The sequence below is a fragment of the Crotalus tigris genome, unplaced genomic scaffold (assembly GCF_016545835.1).
Source record: "Crotalus tigris isolate CLP2741 ecotype Arizona unplaced genomic scaffold, ASM1654583v1 scf7180000017600.4437325, whole genome shotgun sequence".
NCBI lineage: Eukaryota > Metazoa > Chordata > Lepidosauria > Squamata > Viperidae > Crotalus > Crotalus tigris.
The window spans coordinates 4,023,030-4,050,933 of NW_024096504.1; the positions used below are offsets into that span (position 1 = coordinate 4,023,030).

The 27,904-nt window shown below is 43.3% G+C and overlaps 1 protein-coding gene across 4 annotated transcripts in view; it reads left to right on the forward strand.

Moving 5' to 3' along the window:
- Window positions 1–11,718: 11,718 nt before the first annotated feature.
- The window catches only part of PLA2G12B (phospholipase A2 group XIIB), a 36,617-nt gene continuing 20,431 nt past the window's right edge, over window positions 11,719–27,904 (forward strand). The window contains exon 1 of one of the 4 annotated variants that reach the window (XM_039367708.1): window positions 11,719–12,308. In XM_039367708.1, coding sequence (XP_039223642.1) covers window positions 12,071–12,308 — 238 coding nt within the window. In that variant the 5' untranslated portion in view covers window positions 11,719–12,070. The remainder of the gene's footprint in view (window positions 12,309–27,904) is intronic. The other 3 variants (XM_039367699.1, XM_039367726.1, XM_039367717.1) reach the window with 3 other exon arrangements.

Below are 27,904 nucleotides of genomic sequence, written 5' to 3' on the forward strand. Positions count from 1 at the left end.
ATCAAATATAGAAAACCCCAATTCTGCCTTCTCTGGATTCTGCCATAAGAGGGAGAGAAGGGGAAGAACAAAGGGGCTTTATGGCCCTCACTTCCTTCAGTATACTTCTAAGGAACTGAATGTGTTTATTGCAACCTCAAAGAGTTTGAATGTGGTTAGCACCAAAAGACCTTATCATAACCAAGGAGGCTATTTACCTTTCATGTAGTTTATCTGAAGTCTCCATCCAGACGGAAGAAAGGAGAAAAGGGGGTGGGATTGTGATGCCTGAAACTGTCACTGGAAGAGGGGGGTGATTGGGTGGGACTATTGGGGAACCCCTTAAAACCTCGAATGGGAGAGCTTGAACCCCAAGTCCTGTCTAGAACGCCTGCAATCATTTTCTCTTAATAAAGGATCCCTGTTGGAAGAAGTATTCCAAGAGTTCTGTCTTCTTAAGATGCAAAGTGGGGTGGGTCCTTACAATATAAAGAATTTGTTCCTGTACAAGAAGTACTTGTTTCTATTGCTGCCTCTTCAATGCTGAACCAAGCAGAAAACTGAACACTCAACATCTAGTTTAATTTCAAATTCAATTGAAAACTTATGAGTTTTGCTCCATATCTTGCAGAAGTTTCTACAGGAACATGAACATCTTTCAAGAATTGGTAGTTTAATCAGATTTCAACCATTTAAAAGAAAAGATAAATGAAAAATATTTTTTCTTTAATTTTATGAATTTGCAGACATCTTCAGAAGACCATCATATGAGCCAGTTTAGATAAGCCGTTATGCTGCTGACTCCACTCTAATTTAGGGGTCCTCAAAATGTTTTAGACGCAATGTAGTGGTGCACACAAAGAAGATTAGAAACAATTGTATGGAAACATCATTTCTTTTGACTATTTTATTCAGTTTCTCAGCATTATGGGTGCAGTCACTGCTCAAAGTCTCAGCCTAACCTAGAATCCTCAGGTGTCTAGCAAAATGAGCCAGTTGTTACTAGGGTTAACTTAGTTAGGTCCTTAGCATTAGCCAACATATCACTCAGATTTTGGCATTCAAAAGAGGGCATCAGATGGTTAGTAACATATATTGTTCTTATTATAATTTTAGGGTCAGGGATTGAAACAGGTTCTTATATTTCCCATCTCATAGGTTAAAATAATTCACTTAGTTTAGGGGATACTGTACTCTTGACCTAAAGCATGGGTGTCAAACTTGCCGCATCACGTGATGTGTCACGATGTATCAAGACATTTTTTGCATTGCTGGAGCTGGGGTGGGCGCTGCCTCCGTATGATGCAACCGGCCAGCGGGCCGGCACTTTGATACTCCTGACCTAGAGCAAAACATACTATATTGCTTCTCTGCCTCAAATAATGGAATGTATTGAACAAGCTTTGAGTGGAAATCCCATGTGTTGTAGAATACCAGACCCCGTGAGTTAGTTTGTCAGTGAAAGGCTAACTCTGTGTGGCACTGAGAATCACAAAGTTAGGAAAACCCTCTGAAAATATCTACTTCTGATGAGGTATTGTGGCCTGAGGCCGGCAAGGTTCAGTGGTGTATGTCAAGGTTATAGCATATCTTAAAGATATAAGCTATAGCATCTTTCCTTTCAATACATGCCTGAGAATAAAATTACAGAGCCTTCTTTCAAACTACCCAGAGAAGGAATTAGACATGGTCTAATTCATTAAAATTTAAACTCGAATAAACTTCCTACTCTTCACTTATACAGTATATCTTACTTGTGAGATAGTGGATTGTTGGTTAGCTGAAGTTGTAGAGGTTTATATGATGAATATTTAAGTGTGCCCAGATCTGCAGTAACATTCATCAAAGGATTAAAGAGGACAGCCTCTAGATCAGCAGTTCTCAACCTGGGGTCGCGACCCCTTTTGGGGTCGAATGACCGTTTCACAAGGGTCGCCTAAGATCATCGGAAAACACATATTTCCGATGGTCTTAGGAACCGAGACACTGCTCCGCATCTGTCTCCGCATGGCCTCCTCCGCCATTTGCAGAGAGAGAGAGAGACAGAGAGGCACTTTCGCTTCCCTTCTCTCTCTCTCTCAGGTGGACTTACCTCCTGCAGGGCTCCTGATTGGCCCTGTGCCTGGGTGCCCCACCCCCTGGGAGAAGTGTGGCCAGGGCCTCGTGGCCTTGGAGCCGCCCGGGGAAGCCCCGGGATCCCTGTTGGGAGCAGCCCGCTGGAAGCTCCACTGAGCAGGCCAGCCCGCCCACAAGCTGCGGCCCAAGGGAGACCAGCCCCTGCGATCCCCAGCCAGCCTGACCATTGGACCTGCTGGCCAAGAAGGCGCACCAGAGTCCAGGCTGCTGGGAAGGAAGAAGGAGATTCAGCAAAGGTAGGAGAGGAGAGCCGCCTCCCGGGGCCCAGCACTGGTGGCGGCTTCCTTGCCATCCTCTTCCTCCTCCCCTTCTTCTTCCTACTGCCCCCAAGGCGGCTCGGGCAGGTGCCAGGGCAAGAGGGGTGCCTGGGGGAGCAGCCAGGCTGGACAAAGGGCTGGTGGGCTGCATGGCACCAGCCCCCACCACGGCTCTATCAGATGGGTGAAGGGTGAGGCCAGGCAGCGGGGGGGGGGACAGCAGGGACAGCAGCAGTGGTTTTCTCGCCCTTGTCTTCTCCTTCTTCCTCCTGCTGCCCCCAAGGTGGCTCGGGCGGGCACTGGGAGGAAGAGGGGTGCCTGGGGGGGAGCAGCCAGGCTGGTGGGCTGCACTGCCCCAGCCCCCACCGTGGCTCCATTGATGGATGGAGGACCAGGCTGGGCAGCGTGGGGGTGCGGGGACCCCTGATGATGCAGCAGTGGCTGCCGCTGCCACCATCCCCACCACCCCTGCGCTGCCCAGCCTGGTCCTCTGTCCATCAATGGAGCTGTGATGGGGGCTGGTGCCATGCGGCCCGCCAGCCCAGCTGCTCCCCCCAAGCACCCCTCTTCCTCCTGGCTCCTGCCTGAGCCACTTTGGGGGGCAGCAGGAGGAAGGAGATAAGAAGGGCGAGAAAACCACTGCTGCCACTGCCGGCTGAGCTGAGGTGTGGTGCCGAGCCAGTCTCCATGCCTCCTGGTTGCCCAGCCATGCTCCGCCCCCGGCTGCCCTCTGCACTGTGTGGGAATCTCCCCCACGCTGCCCAGCCCGCCTCCCTCGCCGTTGAAGGCCACCTCGATCCTCTGGCGCCCGGCGTGGCCGTGGGGCTGCCGGGCAGGAGTGGCTCCTTCCCAGCTTGCCGGGCTAAGGGGCCTCAGAAGCGGCCAGGGGGCAGGGAAGAGGGCGAGGTGGCGGTGATGCCAGCATGTGCATCAGAGGCCAGCCGGCCAGGCCGGGAGGGGAGAAGCAGCACCTTCCGAGTGGGAGCTGGCGCTCCGGCCGCACCCCTCTTGCATGCGATGGGCTGCGTGGCATGGAAAGGGGCTCCTGTGACCCCCCGCTGCGATGGCTGGAGGGGCAGGCAGGTCCCGGGGGGGCAGCTGGGAGAGGGCAAGAGGTGCAGGGATGATGGGAGGCTCCAGGTTGGCGGGTATGAGAGGGCGGCCGGTGGCTCTGAGGCACGCGGATCATCCGCGCGACTTCCGAGGCCTCAGAGGTGCCGCGCTTGGCTCTCCACCAGGCTCTCTGCCAGAGCCTCCCCCCCTCCCTGGGCAATTGTGCGGAGCTGCTTGTGCGTCCTTGGCAGCGCCTCCCCCCTTCAATCTCCTTCCTTCTCCATCTCCTTCCTTTCCCCTTCAATCTTCCTTTCTTCCATCTCCATCCCTTCCCCTTCAATCTCTCTCTCTCTCTCCTTCCTTCCTTCCTTCCTTCTCCCTTCAATCTCCTTCCTTCTCCATCTCCTTCCTTTCCCCTTCAATCTTCCTTCCTTCCTTCCCCTTCCCTCCCTTCCAACATTTTTGAGCAAGGAAAAGTAAACTTCTCCATCGAGCATTGCTCTATTGTTTTTGTGATTAATCACTATGCTTTAATTATGTTCAATTCGTAACAATGAAAATACACCCTGCATATCAGATATTTACGTTACGATTCATAACAGTAGCAAAATTACAGTTATGAAATAGCAACAAAAATAATTTTTTGGTTGGGGGTCACCACAACATGAGGAACTGTATTAAGGTATCACGGCATTAGAAAAGTTGAGAACCACTGCTCTAGATAAAACCTGAGTGGCACTTCTGCTCTGAAATAAATGGCTCATTTGCTTTGCTGCTCAAGGAGACAATCTCATCTCCTCCCTTTCTCCTTCTTTCACTGGCTGCAATGAAAGGGAGATTATTTTTGTCTTTAAGCTTTCCTTGACTGCTATAAGAGTAAATGAAGCAAACCAAGAGAAGAAAAGACCCAGTTGGTGACTGCTTATCAGAAAGAATGAGCCATATATCCAAATTTACAGAGGGTAATTCTCCATCTGAAAGATAATCCAGGCCAAAGAAAAGATCTGGCAAAAAAGATGGAGGCTCTATAAGCCAACATGGGTTTGTCAAAAGCAGATCATGCCAGACAAATCTTATTGCATTCTTTAACCAAGTGACAAAATTAGTGGATCAGAGGAATGCTGTGGATATAATTTACTTGGACTTCAGTAAAGCATTTGATAAAGTAGATCACAACCTACTACTTGATAAGATAGAAAAATGTGGGTTAGACAGCATCACCACCAGATGGATCTGTAACTGGCTGACCGGCCATACTCAGCATGTGGTCCTCAATGGAACCGCATCTACGTGGAGGGAAGTATGTAGTGGGGTGCCTCAGGGCTCTGTTCAGGGCCCAGTGCTCTTCAACATCTTCATCAATGATTTGGACGAGGGGATAGATGGGGAAATCATCAAATTTGCAGATGACACCAAGCTGGCAGGAATAGCCAACACTCCAGAAGACAGGCTTAAGATACAGGAGGATCTGGACAGACTTGAACACTGGGCGCTATCTAACAAAATGAAATTCAATGGTGAAAAAACTAAGGTTCTACATTTAGGCAAGATGTACAGGTATAGTATAAGGGGTACCTTGCTCAATAGTAGTAACTGTGAGAGGGACCTCGGAATCCTAGTGGACAATCACTTAAATATGAGCCAGCAGTGTGCTGCAGCTACCAAAAAGGCCAACACAGTGCTGGGCTGCATTAACAAGAGGGATAGAATCAAGATCACATGAAGTATTAATACCACTTTACAATGCCTTGATAAGGCCACACTTGGAATACTGCATCCAGTTTTGGTCACCACGATGTAAAAAAGATTTTGAGACTCTAGAAAGAATACAGAGAAGAGCAACAAAGATGATTAGGGGACTGGAGGCCAAAGCATACATAAGGAAAGGCTGCTGAATTGGGTATGTCTAGTTTAATGAAGAGAAGGACAAGGGGGGACATGATAGCAGTATTCCAATATCTCAGGGTCTGCCACAAAAGAAGAGGGAGTCAAGCTATTTTCCAAAGCACCTGAAGGCAGGACAAGAAGCAACGGGTGGAAACTAATCAAGGAGAGAAGCAACCTAGAACTAAGGAGAAACTTCCTGACAGTTAGAACAATTAACCAGTGGAACAACCTGCCTCCAGAAGCGATGAATGCTTCCAACACTGGAAGTTTTTAAGAAGAGACTGGACAGCCATTTGTCTGAAATGGTATAGGGTTTCCTGCCTTAGCAGGGGGTTGGACTGGATGACCTCCAAGGTCCCTTCCAACATTATTATTATTATTATTATTATTATTATTATTATTATTATTATTATTACTATGTTGTTGTTGTTGTTGTTGTTGAGGAACAACTCCAGCATCCATTACCATTGACCCAGATGGTGGGACCTTCTGAAGGTTGCTTTCAGAATGCCATTGATAGAATGGGGTCCTTAAAGTTGCCCACCAGGATAATAAGATGAATAACAAACTGAAAAGATATACCCAAAATTTAATTTTAATGATTCCTTGTAATTCCACTGAAATTAAAGTAGTTATTTTTAAATTTGCAATTCTACTTAGGCAGCAACATATGTACATTTTTTTTCAAATCAGTATAACTTCTTGGGGACAGAGATAACCTTGTTATTGTTTGATGGGGTAAGTGGTCATCTCACTGCTGTGTAGTGACATGAAATGACTTGTTCCAAGGGCTGGGGAGTTAAAGATGAAGGTGGGAACTGAAATTTAGATCAGCAGTCCCCTACTTTTGTGGCTTGGCAGTCCAGCTGGGGGGGGGGGAGGAACTGGGCCGTGTGAGTGGCAGGCCGGCATGCGCAGCTGCAGCTTGACTTGTACAAGTGGTGGGCCAGTGAGTGTGCGCACACTCATGTAGCTAAAGTTGAGCTACATGCATGTGTGTGATCATGCTGGCCCACCACTTGTGCAAGTCAAGCTGCATGTGTGCATGCCGGCCCACCATTCACGTAGCCCAGTTGCAAATAAGCTATAGCCACCAGGAGGTTGGGGGTTGGGGGACCCCTGATCTAGATGGTGTACTGGGTTCTAGCAGGTCCCGCTTTACCAAAATTGAATCTGTATTTCCAATAAGGTAAGAATTCAAGAAGGTCTGACTCAAGTCCTCCTCAGCAGGAGATTAGGGACAAGAAGAGGGACCTCTTTAGTTTGGCCCTCATTTTATGAAACTATTTGTTATATCCTGGGCCTGCTGAGTGACTCAGAAGGTGCAAGAAGCTGCAGAGAGGCCCGGGCAGATCACGTGGATGCCTGGGACCAGACAGGCTGTCTCCAGCCTATTGCACATGTGCAAGGCGGGAGAATCCGTTGCATTGATTGGTTGATGCTGTCCCTGCAAAAGGGTATAAAAGGAATTGACGTCATTTTGTATTGTTCTGTTGGAGATTGAATAAAGGACTGTGTTACTCCTGCCTCGTCTCAATTCCTTCACAATGAACAAAACAGAATATTGGCGATGAAGGTGGGATCGTGCTACAAGGGAAATGATGAAAGAAGATAGGCTGACTCACCACGGAAGGCCTGAAGCTCTGGGAAGTTTGGCGTCCGAAGAGTGCGACTCTGCCTGCCAGTATGAGAATGCTGGAGGAGAGCTTGGAAAAAGGGACCCCTTCTCAAACCATTGCAGCACGAGGTATTGATGAGGCCGCCGGGAAGTAACGATGTCCAAGTTAGGCCGTTTGTCAGAATTCGACACAGCTCATCTGGAACGTTGGAGTTCTTACGTGGCCTGGGTAGAGAACTATTTTCAGGTAAACCAAGTTCAGGAGGACGGTCTTAAGGCTGCTATGCTACTGTGTGTCTGTGGGCAAGAGACTTTCGATATTGCTGAGAATCTGGTCACCCCAGCACCACTTGAATCCATCGCTTATACTGAGCTGAAGAGGATGTTGCGAGAACATTTTGAACCAAAGCTTTCGGTGATTGCATGGCGACACGCATTCGAGCAGAGGGACCAGCGTCTGGGAGAATCTGCTGCGGATTTTATTGCTGTGTTGCAACAAGCAGCTAGGCCATGCGAATTCAAAGACCTGGAAGAAAGACTTCATGATCATTTAGTCTGTGGACTGAGAAGTCGTGAGCTGCAACAGAAGATCTTTGTAAAGGAAGACGTTTCTTTCCAGGATGCTCTGAGAGAGATTATGGCCAACAAAGCAGCAGGCAGAACTATGAAGGCCTTGAGGCTCTCCAAGAACCCTACAACATCGAGCTCAGTCCATCAAGAGGTCACTCGAGAGGTATCCGAACAGGACAGAGAACGAGGTCGACCATTTACAGCAGCCAGCAGAGAGAAGGCCCCAAGAGCAAAACAACAAGGCAACTCTATTCCCTTGGTGTTTTGAATGTGGAGGACTACACAAGCGCTCTGATTGCCGCTTCTGTTCTGCTGTTTGCCGGGTGTGTGGCCGGCAAGGCCACATTTCCACCGTCTGTTTGGGTCGCAAGGAGGATCGTCCTGCGGAAGAATTGCCTCGGAAAGGTACCAGGGTCCCCAGCCAGAATAGGATGGGTTTTTGTGCCTCCTGTAGAAGCATTTTTAAAACTGGGGCCCATAGGTCGCTAAGAAAGAAGGGTTGTTAGATATAGTTGTGGTCGGGGGTGACCGCACGAGTCTCATTGGACTCGATTGGTTCAAGGCCCTTGGGATTCAAGTGACCGGACTTTACAACTTGCAAACGACAGGCCTTGTGGCAGTTTGCAAGGAGTTTGCTGATGTGTTCAGTCCAGAACTTAGATAGTACAAGGGGCCTTCCATTGCTTTACAGTTAAACCCATCCGTCGCCCCCACTAGGATTAAGCCCCATCGGGTGCCCTTCGCGTTGAAGAACAAAATTAACGCAGAGCTGGACAAACTGATTCAGCAGGGTATTCTAGAACCTGTGGACAGTAGTCCATGGGAAACTCCCATAGTCACGCCACTGAAAGCCAATGGAGAAGTCTGCATTTGTGCGGACTATAAATATACACTTAACAAAGCATTGCAGCAGCATTCGTACCCAGTGCCGATGGTAAGCCACATTCTGGCCTTCCTCAAAGGAGGACAAGTTTTCACCAAACTTAACTTGGCTCAGGCCTATCAACAATTACCAGTTGATGAGGCAACAGCAGAGGCCCAAACAATTGTAACACACCGGGGAGCGTTTAAAGTTAAAAGGCTGCAGTTCGGGGCTAATGTAACCCCTGGCATTTTCCAAAGCATGATGGAGCGAATGCTCCACAATATTCCAGGAGTTTGCCCTTACTTCGATGATGTCCTCATCGCTGGGGAATCATCCAAAAATCTGGCTGACAGGCTTAGGGCCGTCTTGCTGCATTTCCGCCAAGCAGGGCTGAAGCTCAAGCAAGACAAATGTAAAATTGGAGTCACCTCCACAGAGTTTCTGGGGTTCCGTATTGATGCTGAAGGCATCCATCCTCCTGAATCCAAGCTCAAAGCTATTCAGCAGGCCCCAAGTCCCAAGTCAAAGAGCGAATGTCAAGCTTTTCTGGGACTGTTAAACTTTTACTATTCATTCCTCCCTCACAAGGCTGCAGTGGCTGAGCCGTTACACCAGCTCTTGGATAAACAGGCTCCATGGCAGTGGACAAAAATCCACGAAAGGAGTTTTGCAGAGGTCAAGGCCTTGCAGTCTTCAAATGCGGTTTTAGTGCATTTCAATGAGCAACTACCTGTGTGCATAGCCTGTGATGCATCTCCTTATGGGATTGGGGCTGTGTTAAGTCACTTAAAGGCTGATGGGACACAAGTCCCTGTAGCTTACTATTCTAGGACACTATCATCTGCCAAGCGTAATTATGCACAGATAGATAGAGAAGCCTTGGCCATAGTGGCTGGCATAAAAAAGTTCCATGACTTTTTATATGGTCACCATTTCACAGTCTTTACAACCAACAAGCAAACCCCACACATAATTTCTCCTAGAATGCTGAGATGGTCAATTTTCCTTTCTGCATATGACTACACATTGGTTCACAAGCTGGGCAACGAAATGGGCCATGCAGATGGCCTCAGCAGATCACCTCTACAGTTAGTAGAGTCATATCTTACTCCAGCTAACCACATACTTTCTATTCAGGATTTGCCTGAGTCTTGCCTCAATGCTAGAGATATGGCTGCAGAAACAGCCACTGCTCACATGTTAACACATGTGTTGACATGGGTGCTGTCAGGATGGCCTGACACATGTCCAGGCTCAGAGTTCCAGAGTTTCTGGAAGAGGAAGCACGAGCTATCCACCTTCAAGGGGTGTGTCCTATGAGGTAGCAGGGTAGTGATCCCAGTCTCTGCATGAGGGACATCCGGGAATAGTCCGGATGAAGGCGCTTGCATGCAGCCATCTTTGGTGGCCTGGGCGTGATAAGGAGATCGAGGCCCAGGTCCATGGGTGCAGTGTTTGCCAACAGTCTAGGCCTGAAATGCTTCAGGTTCCTATACATAGGTGGGAGGAGACACATACCCCTTGGTCGAGGGTCCATATCGACTACGCTGGCCCCTTTCAGGGGCAATTCTTCCTTCTCCTCGTGGACAGCCATTCCAAGTGGCTAGAGGTCATTCCAGTCTTCTCCACGACTGCTGCCAGGACCATCCAGGTGTTGAGAGGGATCTTTGCCTCTCATGGGCTTCCAGGTGTCCTTGTCTCTGACAACGGACCCCAATTCACTTCTTCTGAGTTTCAGGCTTTTCTACAGGCCAACATGATCCGTCATGCCATATCAGCACCGTTTCATCCAGCTTCTAACGGTCAAGCTGAGTGTATGGTGCGCACAACCAAGGATGCTTTAAAGAGGATCACTCATGGAAGCTGGCATTACAGGTTAGCTGACTTTCTTCTTTGCCACCACACCACACCTTGCACAGCCACAGGAAAGAGCCCAGCTAAACTCTGCTGGGGTTGCCGACTCATTACAAAACTGGACAGGTTGCACCCAGACTGAATGGCTTCACAGATTCACAGCCGAGGGCACCTAGGAGACTACAGGTGGGCGATCTGGTTTGGGCAAGGAATTATGGACCTGGTCATCTCTGGGTGACAGCAGTGGTCTGCAAAGTAACTGGGCCACTGTCATACGAAGTGGCCTTGGATGATGGTCGTGTGTTACGTAGACACATCGACCAACCGCACTGGAGACTTCACAGCCACACTTCCACTCCTGACTCTGCTCTTGGGGGGGGGAGGAGGACCATGATTATGATCGTGGACTGCAGTCTCTCTGCGAAAGTGGAACTTCACATGCACCAGTAGGGGGGTTTGCCAACAAGGCGGCTCTTGACTCTGGCATCGGGTCCATGGGACATTGCTCGCAACTGGCTGTTCTGGCCACTCCATCTGCTGGTCTTGGGCTCACGGGACAGTGCTTCCAAGAGGGGTCCATTGTGGACTTGGGGAATTCCACCCACCAAGGAACTCTGCTCTGGGTTTACAGGATCCGGCCAGTCAGCATGATAGACGGCCACCTGAATATAGGGGGCATCAAAGTCCTGGTCTGCTGAGCTTAGCAGGCGAGCTTGCAGACCAGGCAAGCACACCTGTTCTAAGAAGATCAGAGTGGGCCAGAGGTCCACCCAAGCACTTACAGGGCTACATAAGGTTCCTATCAGTAGTTGGGCAGGCTTAAGTTTACTTAGAAATCAGAACACGCTCAAAAGAATAAGTGTTAGATCTGAAGTATTTTAAAATACTAAGTGCTATTGTTTTTGATCTAAGAGGGGAGGGGTGTTATGTCCTGAACCTGCTGAGTGACTCAGCAGGTGCAGGAAGCTTCAGAGAGGCCCAGGCAGACTATGTGGATGCCTGGGACCAGACAGGCTATCTCCAGCCTATTGCGCATGTGCAAGGCAGGAGAATCCGTTACATTGATTGGTTGATGCTGTCCCTGCAAAAGGGTATAAAAGGAATTGACGCCATTTTGTATTGTTCTGTTGGAGATTGAATAAAGAAGGACTGTGTTACTCCTGCTTTGTCTCAATGCCTTCACAACAAACAAAACAGAACACTATTGATCCCAGGAGTTTCAGGTGCCTCCTGCATTCTAGTGTTTGATTAGGTACTGAATACAACTAAATCCTGCTGGATTTTCTACTTTGGAAGATTGTTTTGTGATGCACAACTTGGAAGAGGCCTTTTTTCCCTCTTTAATATAAGGGAATGTGCTTTTGGAACAGTTTTTCGGGTCTGAGACCAAGGAAAACCTAAGGTTGCAGGCAAATACCAGTCTTTCAAAAACTAAGGTTGGAGGCTCCCTTTCTTTTATGCTTTTTTTCAAACATAAACTGCTCTGGGCATTTCAGCAGAAGCCATAAATAACTAAATGGACCCATAATGGAGGTGTGGATGGGGGACTCAAAGGTTTGGGGGAGAGGATGAGTTTGTCTGCGGGAGTTTATGATTAGCCTTGGAATTCTGCCACCTCTGCGTCCACCTGGGCAGAGCATATCAAAGCCCTTAAATATTGGGCAACACACGCTTTCATGTGAACTTTGTGCTCCCTGATTATGGTGACTCCATCCTGTTAACACAGCAGTGTTTAAAGTCCACTGCAAAAGCACACTCAAAATATCTTCAGTCTTGTTATCACGATCCCACTGGCACCGCTTCTGTTCTTGGAGATTTCCTGGGCCCAATTTTGTTTTGTCCAACTTCAGCATGAAGTTGTTCATCAGGGCACTGATTCTGTGCTTGTCTCTGAGTCAAGGGAAATGCACTGAAGAAACCATGCAGGATAATGTCATCCCTCCTTCTCCATTGCCAGAGGAAAACTCCTATTCTGACTGGGGAATTGGGACCATCCGGGATGGCATTGATGCTGTTAATGGCTATTTTGACTTTGTCTCAGAGCTGTTAGGAGGAAAGAATGGAGTCTGTCAATACAGGTGCAGATATGGTAAGCATTTCGGCTGCTACTTCTTTCATATCCAGTCCCTGACACATTGTTATTTTGTGTTGACAGTTGTTGTTTCCCTACACAAGGCAATGTTTCCTTGTTTTGTTTGACTAGATGCTTTAATGATAAGTAATTGACCAAGACACTGTATTCTTACTGTCATGTTTTACTTCACTGAACCGCTGCCCTTTTATGATGCAGATTAGTATATTTGAACTCAACACTGCCTCTATTATCAACATGATTACATATTTCATCTACACAAAGGGATGTATCCTTTAAATATCATGTTTGTAGTTCCATTTATTCTAGCAAAACAACTAATAATAAGCTGTCAGCATTACTCTTTGGTTACAAAAACTGAGATGGCAATCATTTTTCTAACAAGTTGTCTTCTTTTCTAACAAGTTAGAACTTTCACCTGTTAGAAGGTGACAGTTCTCTTTGCAGTATGTTTCTATAACTAAAATGTGGTATATTGGCTGCACTCTCTCCAAATGATTGTTTATTTTGCCTTACTAATTGAATTGTTCTACTTCCCACACATTTTAAGAAGCCAGATTTGTCAAAATGCCAACTTACTTTCTGTACTAGGTGAACTTTTGAATGCCTTCTAGTTTTGTAGGATCACTGTACATCCCTCATCCTCAATCTGTAACAGTGGGGGAAATGGAGTATTGTTTACAGAGCTGAAGGATACAAGGTTGAGAAAGAGTAATTAGAGTATGCGCTTATGGAATTTAGTTTTCAAACACTGGACTAGAACAGTATGGATACGCATAGACTATATGTAATTCTCCTTTCTTCTTGCATAGACCCATAATCCCTGTCTTTTTTTTTTTTTTTTACATCTCACATCATCTAAGAAATGGGTAACACACCACTGTTTTCTAACTGCAAACAGCAATGAAAAACAGTGACAATAATTAGGATGGCAAAGGTGAGTGAATGAGAGAGTGGATGTATTATATAAATATATGTGTGGGCATGCATTCACACTTGTTATGGCCCTATCCATCAGTCCTGCTCATTTATGCATTCCACGAATGGTTTCTTAGTATAAAATCATATTATGTTCCCCTTCCATCCAAAAACCTAGAAGGATGTCTATCATAGGTTGAGGAAAATCACTTGCCCTGACTAGCCATATAGATTCAGGGCCCAAATAACTTCTGGAATGGGAAATTTTTGCATGTGGTGCTGTCAAGACTGATTTCTTCTTTTAGAATGCAGAGATGCATTCCATTCTTCTCCTTGGACAAAAACTAAAAATGATTTTTAGGATCAGTGAAATTAACACACACACAGGTCCTTGTGATACATACATAGTCCCTTGTGGCTGTGAAACAGTGAAAGAGAAAAGCACGGATAATCTTGTGTATGAAAAGTATTATATTCTTGTTATTTGTTCTGGTTTGCTTGATAATGGATATTGTTTTAATTATACTTTCTATACTCCATTAGCCTCTGAAATTGGTACTAATGAATTCCCCAGCCACTGTTAATCAACTCTTTACCTTCTTTTTTTTCCCTATTCATATTGTTGATAATTTACTCTGACTTCCTTCTCTTACTTTAAGGTTTAAAAAGGGAGACATTTGATTCGTACTTAGACGTTCCAAGGTATATAGAAGATTCAGTGCCAGTTCCTATATCATCATAATAAAAAAGCATGTTATTCTAATATCCTCATTAAAGAGCTGAGATTGCTTATAGTGATTTATATTTTAATTGCCTCATTTACATGATGGCAATATGCTCTATATACCACTCTCCTTGAAAAGTGTCTGAGAAACTATAGATGGTTCAAACTATAGTATTTTGGCTTTGATCAGAAGAGTCTTTTGAAGATCATGCTGGAACAATTTTACCAGCTTCCAGTTATTTTTTGACATAAATCAAAGTGTCCCTCTTTTTAATCTAGAAAAATCCGTGGAGTCAGCTCTAGGATAGTTGAAGGATCATTTCCTTTCTTATTAAATTACATTACCCATAATCTATTATAATTATCATCAGCCTTGTTCTAAGTCCATGTCTTTGGCAGGATATACTGTACATTGGAATCCCTTTTGAGGTGCTATTTCTCTGAAATGCAACTGCTAATCAGCAGGCATCTATATTGAACCATTTAGCACAACATCCACCATGCTTAAAACATAAGCACAAGACACGTGGAACTATAAAGCCTTTTACTTCGTCTTTTACAGCCTATAGTTCTGCTGTTGTGTTTGTTTGAAAAATCTGTTAAATCACTTCAAATGTGCCAATCTGTTTATAGAAACAGTCTTAACATTAAATGGTTAGGTTTAAATTTTAACTGAATGTTTGTGCATATATATCTGTGTTCCTGTTTCTTTGAATAGCTCAAAATACTGTTTCTCAACCTGGCAACTTTAAGATGTGTGGACTTCAACTCCCAGAATTCCACATAGTCATCCTTCTCAGCCTCATGACTCTGGGTGGTAAACTGCAGTTAAAAATATAAAATAGTAGCAATAGCAATAGTGGTTTACAGAGTGGTTTACAGAGTCAGCATATTTTTCCCCAACAATCTGGGTCCTCATTTTACCGATCTCGGAAGGATGGAAGGCTGAGTCAATCTTGAGAGAATCGAATTGCTGGCAGTTGGCAGAATTAGCCTGTGATTCTGCATTCTAACCACTGCACCACCATGGCTCTTAATTGATATTAGTAATAATATCACACTGAATGCAAATTGGCATCTGAGGCAAAAAACATCGCAAGTATGAGCATCCCATCCCACCCGCATGCATTATGGCATAATCAGATCTTCAGAGGCCAGCAGGCTTGGGGTTAATCTTCTCTCTGGGGAGAGCGGATGTGTAATAGAATGTGTAGATGACCTTGGGAAAGGAGGGGAAGACCACCTTAATCAATCAGATAGTTAGAAGTGGAAGTGGGAAGTCTGTATTTTCACTTTTGCAAGATTTATTGATGTATTCTTGTCACGAGCATCATTATTTAAATTGTATGCAATTGTATGCATGAATACAAACATAAGAATATAACATTTAAAATGTAAAAAAGCCTGATTTAGGCAGCGCTTGCCCAGAAGTATGCAAAATCGATAGCATTCTGTTGCACTGTCATAAGAGTACATTGGGCAAGAGCACAAGGGGCAAGTGTACATGTGTGTAGTTGTCTGTAGATCTCCAACTCGCAGTAGGCAGAAGTCACTAAATATCCCCATTTATTCAACTATCTCTTTCTGTACCTGTGCGCGATGTCAGAATCCAATTATATTTCATCTTTAATTATCAAATATAGAAACTCCCAATTCTGCCTTCTCTGGATTCTGCCATAAGAGGGAGAGAAGGGGGAGAACAAAGGGGCTTTATGGCCCTCACTTCCTTCAGTATACTTCTAAGGAGCTGAATGCTGAATGTGTGTTTATTGTAACCTCAAAGCGTTAGCAACAAAGAACCTTACCATAACAAAGAAGGTTATTTGCCTTTCATGTAGTTTATCTGAAGTCTCCATCCAGACGGAAGAAAGAAAAAAGGGGGTGGAATTGTGATACCTGAAACTATCACTGGAAGGGGGGTTGATTGGGTGGGACTACTGGGGAACCCTTAAAACCTTGAATGGGAGGGCTTGGACCCCAAGTCCTGTCTAGCACGCCTGCAACCACTTCTTCTTAATAAAGGATTCCTGTTGGAAGAATTATTCCAAGAGTTCTGTCTTCTCAAGATGCAAAGTGGGGTGGGTCCTTACATTAGACAGGACTTGCAAAATTAATCCACCTGGAAGGGAGACCCTTGCCGGGGGATTTTGCAGAAATTTTACCATGTCAGACAATGGAGCAAGAGAGGGGGAAAACTCCCTGGAAAGAGAGCCGCTGACCAAATTGGAACCTTGTCAGATGTTGGGATCCGAGAGGTCAGATTCCTCAGGAGAAGAAGTGGTGGAGACATGGGACCACAAGCCTCACTGGTCAATGGGCGTTGGAAAGAAAAGTGAGTGGAGAAAGGAATCAAGAAAGGTGACCCTGAGACGGGGGACCAAGCAACCAGAATGGAAGCAGGAGATGGAGAAATCCCTGCACACAAGTGAAGAGGGAGAAAGCTGGGCACCGTACTCAGACTGGATCCTAGAGAAAGCTATCGACCTGATGAAGAGAACTCTCAGCTCCCTAGGAGAGGAGAATCCTGAGCCCTACGGCCGCCCCAGCTCCTGGAGCCGCAAAGGGAGAGTCACCGAGGGGGACGTGGAACCTGCAACCCCGGGGACATCTACTGATCCAGTAGCCCCCACCCCCTACCGGACCACAGATGGCAATCTGGACGGAAGACACTACCACCAACAACGGAGGCACCGATCCATTCCAAGACGTCCACCGTTGGAGGTGAAATTCAAAGGGGAGCCAACATGCTTGGGGTTTTTCCTAACCCAAGTCCTCAGCTACATGGAGGAATACGGGCAGGACATTCCCAGCGACAAAGCCCGCATCCGGATCATGCAATCTGCCCTGGATGGACTGGCTGTAGATTGGGTGGTGAACTTGCATGACTCCAATGCCCCAGAACTCAGTAACTTCAACCGTTTCATGTCCTCTTTGAGAAGACGATTTGAAGACCCCCTGGCTGATCGCAAAGCCCGTGAAAGGATAAAAACGATGAGGCAAGGCAAACACCCGGTGGCTGAATATACACAAGAATTCCGGGCCATTGCCAGCAAACTGAATTGGCCAGAAGACATCCTCCTTAGCCATTTCAAAGACGGACTCAACTATGATCTATATGACGCTTGCCTGCCCCGAGGGGACCCACACCGACTTGAGGAATGGTACGTCTTGGCAGAGGAAGCAGAGATCGACATATTGAAGAGGCACCGCCAAGGAAAACAATGGAGCCGCCCCCCGCCTGAGCTGACGCACGAACCGGTGAAATCATCGGCTACAGCCAAGAAGCAAATGGGGTGTTTCAAGTGCGGAAGAGAAGGGCATCGAGCTGTAGAATGCCGTTCAAAGGTCCCCGAGCACAACCCAGACAGATCCCCAATCAACAAATCTGGAAAGTCTTCAGCTAAGCCAAAAGAAACGGCCATGAGAATGATGGAAATTGCAGTACCCCCCACCTCCGCTCACCAAGGGGAAAGAACTCCAGCCTACACCACAGGGCCGGTGGATGCCTCAGATGACAGCTCGGAGGGCGAACCCCTGGTAAGTGGATGCATCACACCCATCCTCAAGACAGTGACTATATTAATCCCCCCCATGCCCGAAGCTGTGAAGGTGAAAGCCTTAATAGACTCTGGCTGCACCCGCTGCCTCATTAGCCCAACATTAGTGGGAAATCTAGGCATCCCATCGAGAAGACTGGAACAACCAATCTCATTTGGCCAGTTAGATGGATCCATAGCAGGGGGGGGGGTGCCAGCTACGCTAGCCACTCTACCAATACACCTCTCCCTGGGCGAACATGAAGAGGACATAACGTTTGTGGTGACCCCAGGTATGGAATGCCCAATGATTCTAGGGATGGAATGGTTGAAAAAATGGAACCCCTGGGTAAATTGGAGGACAACAGAAATCAAATTCCCAAAGGGAGACCCTATGGACTTAAAACCCCAAGGGAGGCTACCAGAATCAAGAATAGAAAAAGCATCCATAGGAGAGGAAAAAGGATTAACAGAAATACCAGAGGAATATAGAGACCTTGCTGAAGTCTTCAGTGAGGAAAGGGCGAATGAGCTCCCCCCCCCACCGACCCACAGACTGTACCATTGAATTCAAGCCTGGGGCAAAACTCCCGAAGCCCAGATTATACTCCATGAGCCCAAAGGAGAAGGAGGAAATGGAAAGATTTATAAAAAAAAACCTGGAGAGAGGGTTCATTGAGCCAGCCAAGCCTAAATTGGCTGCCCCGGTCCTTTTTAGAGAGAAGAAGGATGGCTCTTTACGTTTATGCGTGGATTATAGGGCCCTGAATACAATCAGTGAAAGCAACCTATACCCTCTGCCCCTCATGAAAGACATGCTGTCACACCTATCGAAAGGGAAAAATTTTTTCTAAACTAGACCTAAGGGAAGCTTACTATCGCGTGAGAATTAAGGAAGGGGATGAATAGAAGACTGCATTTAACTGCCCCATGGGGTGCTATCAATTCAAAGTCTTGCCATTTGGATTACAAGGGGGCCCTGCAGTCTTTATGCAATTAATCAATGACGTTCTAAGGGAGCACCTGTTTAAGGGGGTCCTTGTTTACTTGGACGACATTCTTTTTTTTTTTTTATTGAATTTTTTTCAAAAATTTTACAAATAAACATCCACCCCCCCCTCCCAAACCCCCCCCCCTCCCCCCCCCGACTTCCCAGAACTGAATATAGGATTATTTAACAAATTTTAAAAAATAACATATACAATTTATAAGATAATTAATAATAATAATAAAAATCATAATAATAATATATATAATAATAATATACGTAAAAAAAAGGAAGAAGAAAAAAGGGACAAAGAAAAGAGAGAGAGAAAGAAAAAAGAAAGAGGTAGGCGAAAAATAAAACATATATAGAAAAGTATATAAATAATAATACAGAAGAAGAAAGAAAGAAAGAAAGAAAAAACAATCATTACAAGTTATAAAAAGGCTAAATAATATTTTTCCATATCTAAATTATGTTGTATAAAGTTTATCCATTTTTCCCATACCGCAAAAAATTTCTCTTGAGATTGCTCCTTTAAAAAAGCCGAAATCTTTGCCATTTCTGCCAAATACGAAACTTTATAAAACCACTCTTGTAAAATAGGCAAGGATTCATTCTTCCAATATTGTCCTATTAACAGCCTAGCGGCTGTAATCAAATTTAGCATCAATATAACCTCCCTAGCATCACAATCAGTAACAATACCTAATAAAAATAATTGCGGAGTAAATTTTACCCTCCTTCTAAAAATTCTCTGAATATTCCACCATATCTTAATCCAAAAATCTTTTATATGCTTACACGTCCACCAGATATGATAATAAGTAGCATCCAAGTGTCCACATCTCCAGCATTTCGGCTGTAAATTAGAGTACATAATGGACCTTTTCTTTGGATCAAGGTGCCATCTATAAAACATCTTATAAAAATTCTCTCTTAAATTTTGCGCTTGTGTGAATTTAACATTTCTTGTCCAAATAAGTTCCCAAGTATCCATTGAAATCGATTCACCAATATTCTGTGCCCATTTAATCATACACTCTTTAACTAATTCAGATTCTGAATCCAATTCCACTAAAACCCCATAAACTCTCTTAATATGGGTTGGCCTTTGATCTCTTACTTGTTTTAGGAGAGTTTCATCTTCTCTAAGCCAGCCCATTTTACAATCCATCTTCCATCTGTCCACTATTTGTCTATATTGGAACCATGAATAAGTTAGATTTTCATGTATTAGTTCTTCCAAAGATTTTAACTGCCAGTCTTGGCCATCCCATCTAAGTAACTGTGCATAAGAAACCATATCCATATTAACCCCTTTCCTTATACCTTCTATGGCATGCCGAGGTATAGCCCATAATGGTATTTTAAAATCAAATTTATAATACTTCCTCCACACTCTAATCAAAGAGATTCTTATAATATGAGACTTAAAAACCCAATCCACTTTTTTATTAAATATTAAATAGGCATGCCATCCAAAAAGTAAATCCCAACCTTCCAAAGGAAGTATTTCTATATTTGTTAAATTCACCCAATCGCTGATCAATGTTAGTACTACAGCATCATAATACAATTTCATATTTGGTACCTTGAGTCCACCTCTCTCACGAAAATCTTGCATTATTTTAAGTTTCACCCTTGGTTTTTTCCCTGCCCAAACAAATTTATTAATACTTTTTTGCCATTCATCTAAATTACGATCACTCTTTAAAATAGGTAACATTTGAAACAGAAAAATAAACTTTGGCAGGACATTCATTTTAATAACTGCAATTCTACCCATAAGGGATAACTGTAAATTGTTCCAATTTTTTAAATCCTTCTGTATCTCCGTCCACAACTTTTCATAGTTATTTTTATACAGTTTTGCATTGGAAGCAGATAATGTAACCCCCAAATATTTTACCTTATCAACAATTTCAAAGTCTGTTAACTTAACTAAAACCTGTTTATCACCATTAGTCATATTTTTAGCTAATATTTTGGTCTTATTATTATTAATTTTAAAACCAGAAACACGTCCATATTGTTGGATCAATTGTAATAATTTTACCACCGAACAAATAGGTTGAGACAAAGTAACAACCAAGTCATCTGCAAAGGCTCTTAATTTATATTCTTTTTTATTAATTTCTATTCCTTTTATTTCTTGAGACTCCCGAAGTTTAATCAACAATATTTCCAATGTTAAAACAAACAATAACGGGGATAACGGGCATCCCTGTCTTGTACCTTTTTCTATTACAAAAGCCTCTGACAAACCCCCAGTTACAATAAGTTGAGCAGTCTGTTTTTGATATATATTAGATAGTACTTGTAATATATTTTGTCCAAAATTCATCTCCTTAATTAAACATAACATAAACTGCCATTTCACTTGGTCAAAGGCTTTTTCAGCATCCAAAAATATCAAGCCTGCAGAGACTTGGTTATTCTTTTCTAAATACTCTAATAAGTTAATAATTTGTCTAACGTTATTTTTCATATACCTTCCAGTTATAAAACCCGATTGATCCTTATGTATAATCTGCTGCAAAATCCCCATAAACCTATTAGCTAAATTTTTTGCAAAAATTTTATAATCCACATTTAAAAGAGATATAGGCCTATAATTTTTAGGCAATGTAAGATCTTGATTGTCTTTTGGAATCAATGATATAAATGCATTACGCCAAGATGGAGGGATCTCTAACCCCTGTAATAAGTTATTAAACAATTCACACAACGGTTGAGTCATCTCTTCTACTAGAGTTTTATAATAAATAGATGTCAACCCATCCGTACCCGGCGCTTTGCCCAATTTCAATTGTTTAATAGCTGTAACAATTTCTTCCTTAGTAATTAAACCATTAATCTCTTTTTCCTGATCTTCTGTTAATTTAGGAAAATTAACTTTAACTAAATAATTGTTTATATCTGTAGTTTGAATATTAGTACTCTTGTATAATTTTTGGTAGTATTCTAAAAAAGATTTCTTAATCAATTCTTTCTGATAAACCAATTTACCATTATAATTTATTTTATCTATATTCCTCTGTTTCTGTTTTTTTCTTAACTGATAAGCCAACCATCTCCCTGGTTTATTAGCATTACAAAATGTATTTTGTTTCATAAATAGTAAATTGGTTGCAGCTTGATCAGCCATCAACATGTTAAATTGTGTTTTTAACAATTTTATAGCTCCTTTCACCTTTTCATCTAAAGGATTTGAAATTAGGAGTTTCTCTTTTAATTTAATCTCCTCTTCTAAATCTTTACGTTTCTGAATCTGTTTCTGTCTATGCAAGTTATTCATTTTTATCAAAATACCACTCATAAAAGCTTTACTTGCATCCCACACCATTGACATTGATGTTCCCTTATTCATATTTAAAGCAAAATATTCCTTTAAACATTCCTTTAGTTTATGGACATTTTTTTCTTGTTTAAATAAATTCTCATTCACCCTCCAGGATCTCCTGTCTTCTTTCTCGGCAAACAGTTCCATCCAAACTGGACTATGATCAGACAATGTCCTAGGAAAAATTTTTACATTCTTCACCCTGTTGTATAAATCTGTTGTAATAAAAAAAAATCAATTCTTGAGAAAGATTGGTGTCTATCTGAGAAGAAGGTAAAGTCCCTTTCTTCCTGGTTACGTTCACGCCAATAGTCTCTCAATTCCCAATCTTCTTTCATGTCAAAGAAGGCTTTAGGTAGCTTAGCCTGTTTAAAAAAAGTAGAAGAGCCTTTTTTATCCTTTTGTATATCTAAGACACCATTCCAGTCTCCCATTAAAATCACAGATCTATAGTCCAACAAGGTTATTTTCTGATGTAGCAACCTGTAGAATTGCTCCTGTTGCTGGTTTGGTGCATACAGCCCCACGATAAGAATTTTCTTGCCATATAAACCAAGTTCAAGCATAACATATCTTCCATGAGGATCTGATTCTAACAGGATAGCAGATAAATTCTTCTTAACATAGATTACCACACCCCCTTTTTTCCCAGGGGCGGGAGATACAAAATGAGATCCCAAACGAGGATTGTTTAAATATTTTTGGTCTTTAGATGTAATATGAGTTTCTTGCAAACAGATAATATCATTGTTGTGTTGCTTTAAATAATGGTAGATTTTTTTTCTCTTTTGAGGAATATTTAATCCATTAACATTCCAGGTCAGGAGCTTTGCCATCTCCCTTGGCCTTGAGCCTGGAGAAGATCCCCTCAAATTCTGCTACTGAAGAGTATGTTGCAGAGCTTTTGGGTCTTGCTCCTCCCACCGGCATTGAGACAATTTGCTGAGTAGATTCTTTAATTTCTTTTTCTTTTTTCTGTTGTTCTTTTTCTTTGCGTTTATGTGCTGCACGGGTCATTCTCTGTTCTTTAACCTCTGCTTGGGACATCCATACCACCTGTCCAGCAGTCATCACACCTGTACCTTCAGGTTTCTGTTCCATCTCTTTATCACTCAAGACTTTGTGCATCATGGGCAGAGGTGAGCCTGCACCCAGGACCGTTTTGTAAAAATCCTTAGCTTTAGCAACTGTATTAAGTCTGTAACGTGTCCCCGCATGGCTCAGGACAATACCCATCGGAATCTCCCATCTAAATGGCATCAGTCTTGCTTTAAGTTCATTTGCTAAAAAAGCAAAATCTTTTCTGCTTCTTAAAATTTTATGTGGAATTTCCTTTAATATAATAATATCTTGGGCAGCAATCTGGAATCTTTTGTTGTAGAAAATTTGCAAAATCTGGTTTCGCAAAGACTTCTTAGCAAAATATATCACCACATCTCTAGGCAGATTCTTCTGTTTTGCAATCCAAGAATTAACTCTATAAATTCTTTCCACTTCCCCACGTAACTCATCTTTATCTATATTCAAAATAACAGCCAAGTCATTAATCACCATTTCCATCAAGTCTTGGGTTTTATCTTCTTTCAGGCCTCTTATTCTCAAAGCATATTCCATCTGTCTATACTGGAACATAAGAATATCATCTTGTGAAGCTTCCACTTTTTTCTCCATATCTTGGAATTTATAATCCAAAAGTTCTACTGTTTCTTCAATTTCCTCCACTCTAGAGTCCAGCTTCACGACCACTGAGGCCACTCCAGATAAAGCTAAAAGTATATCATCCCTCAAAATAGTATTATTCTGTTCTAAAAGTTCCTTCATCTCTTGCTTCATTTCTTCCTTACTTTCAGATTTATTCTGTTCCAACAATTGCTTCATTTCCTCCCTAAACTGTGACACAGCATTTACCATTATTTCTTTAATGTCTTGTGCTGATGTACCAGATGGGGGAGGTGAAGGTGGAGTAGTTTTAGGTTGCTGCACTGAGGGTATTATTTTAAGTTGTTGTTGCCCAGTAGAAGTAACAGGAGAAGAGATTACCTTAGGAGCTGTAGTGGCTGGTTGTCGTTTTGAAGCCATTTTAATTTATCTTCCTTTCTTCATAAAAATACCAGTAAAAAATAAAAAATCCAAAAGATTAAAAATAAAATAAAATAGAATAAAATAGAATCAATTTGGAAAACTCCCAGAAGATAGAAAAATACTTAAAAAAGAAAACAGTATTAAGCAATAATTCAGCCAGTCCGTCTTTCAAAAGAAAAACTTTCAAAACGCCATTTTACTTTCACTCTCACTTTTCCGCCCGCGAGAAAAAAAAAGAAAGCTCGAAAAATAAAAAAAAATCAGCACATACTAAATAAACTAAGTAAACTAAAAAAAATAATAAAATAAAGCTAAACTATAAATAAAGTCCTTTAAACAGTTCTGTCCGGTTTAAAATTACTCACAGTTACTTTGAATACGGAGATGGTAGCGGCGTTTCGCTTTGTTTCCGAAGAAACAAAGACAGCTGAGAGGCGGAGAAGGCAATGAACTCCGAGGGAGCACTCTTTCTACCCCCCTAAAATAAAAATCCAGGGAAGGTTAAGAGGTTCTACCTCTATTCATGCGATCTCTACCCCTTCCCTTCGCCCGGGAAGAGGATTGCGAGCCGCGGGCCAGCTGATGAACGCTGTGCTCCGCGGATCTAACACCATCTCAGGAGGACGGCTACAAAGTAGCCGCCATCTCCACCGCCTTAACCACCGGAAGTCCATACTTGGACGACATTCTTATCTTTACTGAAACAAAAGAGGAAGACGTCAACCTTGTCAGAGCGGTTTTAAAGAAGCTGCGAGCCGCCCACCTATATGCCAAACTCTCAAAATGAGAATTCCACCAGGAAAGGATAGACTACCTAGGTTATCGCATATCCCCCCAGGGCATTGAAATGGACCCAGAGAAAGTCAAAGCAGTATTAAATTGGGCACCACACCGCACAAGAAAGCAACTACAAAGCTTCCTGGGTTTTGCAAACTTTTACCGCCAATTCATCCCCTCATTTGCCCAGATAGCCTTGCCCCTCACTAACTTGCTAAAAACAAAGGGAACATCCTCAGTAAAACCTAGCCAGCCACTAACATGGACAATGGAGTGCCAAGCAGCGTTTGAGAGACTAAAGAGACTTTTTTCTGCCGAACCAGTACTAAGGCACCCAGACATGGACAAGCCCTTCGTAATACAGGCAGATGCGAGTGATGTGGCAGTGGGGGCTGTTCTATTACAAGAAAACAATGAAGGAGTATTGCAACCCTGTGCATATACATCCAAGAAACTCACAGAAACAGAACAGCGCTGGCCCGTATGGGAGAAGGAGGCTTATGGGATACGTTGGGCATTACTCACGTGGCGACAATTCCTGGAAGGCAACAAAATCCCCTTCCAGGTGTGGACTGATCACAAAAATTTGGAAGCCCTGAAAACGTCCAGGAAACTCAATCCCAAACAAGCCTGCTGGTCCCAGCATTTTCACCAGTTCCAATTTAAGCTCAAGCATTTACCAGGAAGAAAGAACTGGCAGAGTCACAACTGGCAGCACCAGTAACCACAAGAACCCAAGCCAAATTAAAACCACAACTGGACAGCCAAACTGGAATTGAATTCAGAAAAAGTTTGGAAACAGATGAATGGTTCCAGAAAAACAAAAATGTGTGCACAATGAAAGACGGGTTGCCTTGGGTAGGGGAAAAATTATATATACCAACAACTCAAAGAGTCACTTTCATGCAGCTTTGCCATGACACAAAATCAGCAGGGCATTTTGGATTTGTAAAAACTTTACATTTAATTAAACGACAATTTTGGTGGCCATCCATGAAAAAGGACATAGAAAGTTATGTAGCCAGTTGTCCAAAATGTGCCACGGCAAAGAGGTTGCAAGGGAAATTGCCAGGACTATTGCAAACAGTGGCAAGTCCCTCAGCCCCCTGGAGAGAAATAGCCATGGATTTTATAGTGGAATTGCCAGAAAGCAATGGGAATACTGTGGTCTGGATGGTCACGGACTTGTTTTCCAAACAGGTGCACTTTATCCCTTGCCAAAAGATTCCCACTGCAAAAGCCTTAGCAAAACTTTTCATCCAACACATTTACAGATTGCATGGGGCACCCCAACGCATCATCTCTGACAGGGGGGTGCAATTTACGTCTGCATTTTGGAAGGAATTTTTATCCCTCTTAGGAACCACTCAGGGACTGACATCTAGCCACCACCCTCAAGGAAATGGGGGGGGGGCTGAAAAAATGAACTCCGTACTTAAGCAATATTTAAGATGTTTTCTTAGTTTCCAGCAAACTGAGTGGGCAGACTTACTCCCTTTTGCAGAAGTTGCCTACAATAATGCAGTCCACTCCAGCACAGGTTACACTCCTTTTCAAGTAGCCAACGGTCAAAGTTTCAGCCCCATGCCAGAATTAACCCCAAATGAACCAACGATCCCTTCACTGAAAGAATGGATGGAAAAACTACAAAACACCTGGCCAATAGTTAGAAAAGCACTAGATGAAGCTAGGCAGGCATACAAAGCACAAGCCGATAAAAAAAGGGTTGAGCCTACACCATTCATTATAGGAGAAATGGTGTACTTATCTACAAAATACCTAAAGTCCCTACAGCCCTGTAAAAAAACTTGGACCAAAATATATAGGACCTTTTCCAATTAAAAGAATCATAAATCCAGTAACAGTAGAATTAGAATTACCCAAAAATCTCAGGCAAATACACCCAATTTTTCATTGCAGCTTGCTGAAAAGAGAGCATCAGTCACCTCTACGGCCAAAAATCCCCCCCCCACCACCTCCACTCATGGTGGAGGGTGAACAACACTTCGAAATAAAGGAAATCCTTGATTCTAGGAGATATCATGGAGCAACTCAGTACCTAGTTGCCTGGAAACACCTCCCTCCCTCACAAAACGAGTGGGTCCATAAACGTCATGTCAGAGCCCCGAAGCTATTGAAGAAGTTTCACACAGAGTATCCTAACAAGCCTGACTAAATTTTATACTTGTTTTGTTTTCTTTCAGGTGGATCTCTCTTATTTTTAAGAGGGGCCGGATGTCAGAATCCAATTATATTTCATCTTTAATTATCAAATATAGAAACTCCCAATTCTGCCTTCTCTGGATTCTGCCATAAGAGGGAGAGAAGGGGGAGAACAAAGGGGCTTTATGGCCCTCACTTCCTTCAGTATACTTCTAAGGAGCTGAATGCTGAATGTGTGTTTATTGTAACCTCAAAGCGTTAGCAAAGAACCTTACCATAACAAAGAAGGGTATTTGCCTTTCATGTAGTTTATCTGAAGTCTCCATCCAGACGGAAGAAAGAAAAAAGGGGGTGGAATTGTGATACCTGAAACTATCACTGGAAGGGGGGTTGATTGGGTGGGACTACTGGGGAACCCCTTAAAACCTTGAATGGGAGGGCTTGGACCCCAAGTCCTGTCTAGCACGCCTGCAACCACTTCTTCTTAATAAAGGATTCCTGTTGGAAGAATTATTCCAAGAGGTCTGTCTTCTTAAGATGCAAAGTCTATTTAGTGATTGCCAAACTTCCCAGTTTTCATCATGGCCAGGTGCCAGCTTCTCCGCAGGTTCCATCCAATGTTGATCTTTTGTAGCTTGCAAGATTATGTCAATGGCATTTTAGAATGAGGTAAAATGAGTTCATCTAGTTGTGCTTCCGGTCTAGTTTACCTAGGAGGACTAGGACTTGCAACTCTGAAAATACAGTGAAGCAAATTTCAGGTTTGTTTTGCACTAAGCAAATGTTTGACAGATAATCTTCTTTTTCCAGTACTAATCATCTCTGTCCAAAGATGAATTCTTTTGCAGTGTGAGTGGGTTTCCCTGTTGAAATGATGTTGACAACATGTGAAATAGCACATTTTTCACTATCTGCAAGATGGGACTGTATTAGGAAAACCATCTACAAAGGGGCTAGGATGAAGAGATTTATTTTTTTTTAAAGAATATTATCTCTTTGATGGGGTACTTGCCTGCTCACTGCTTTCCAGAACAGATTAAACCTGAGTTTCAGTTATCTTTT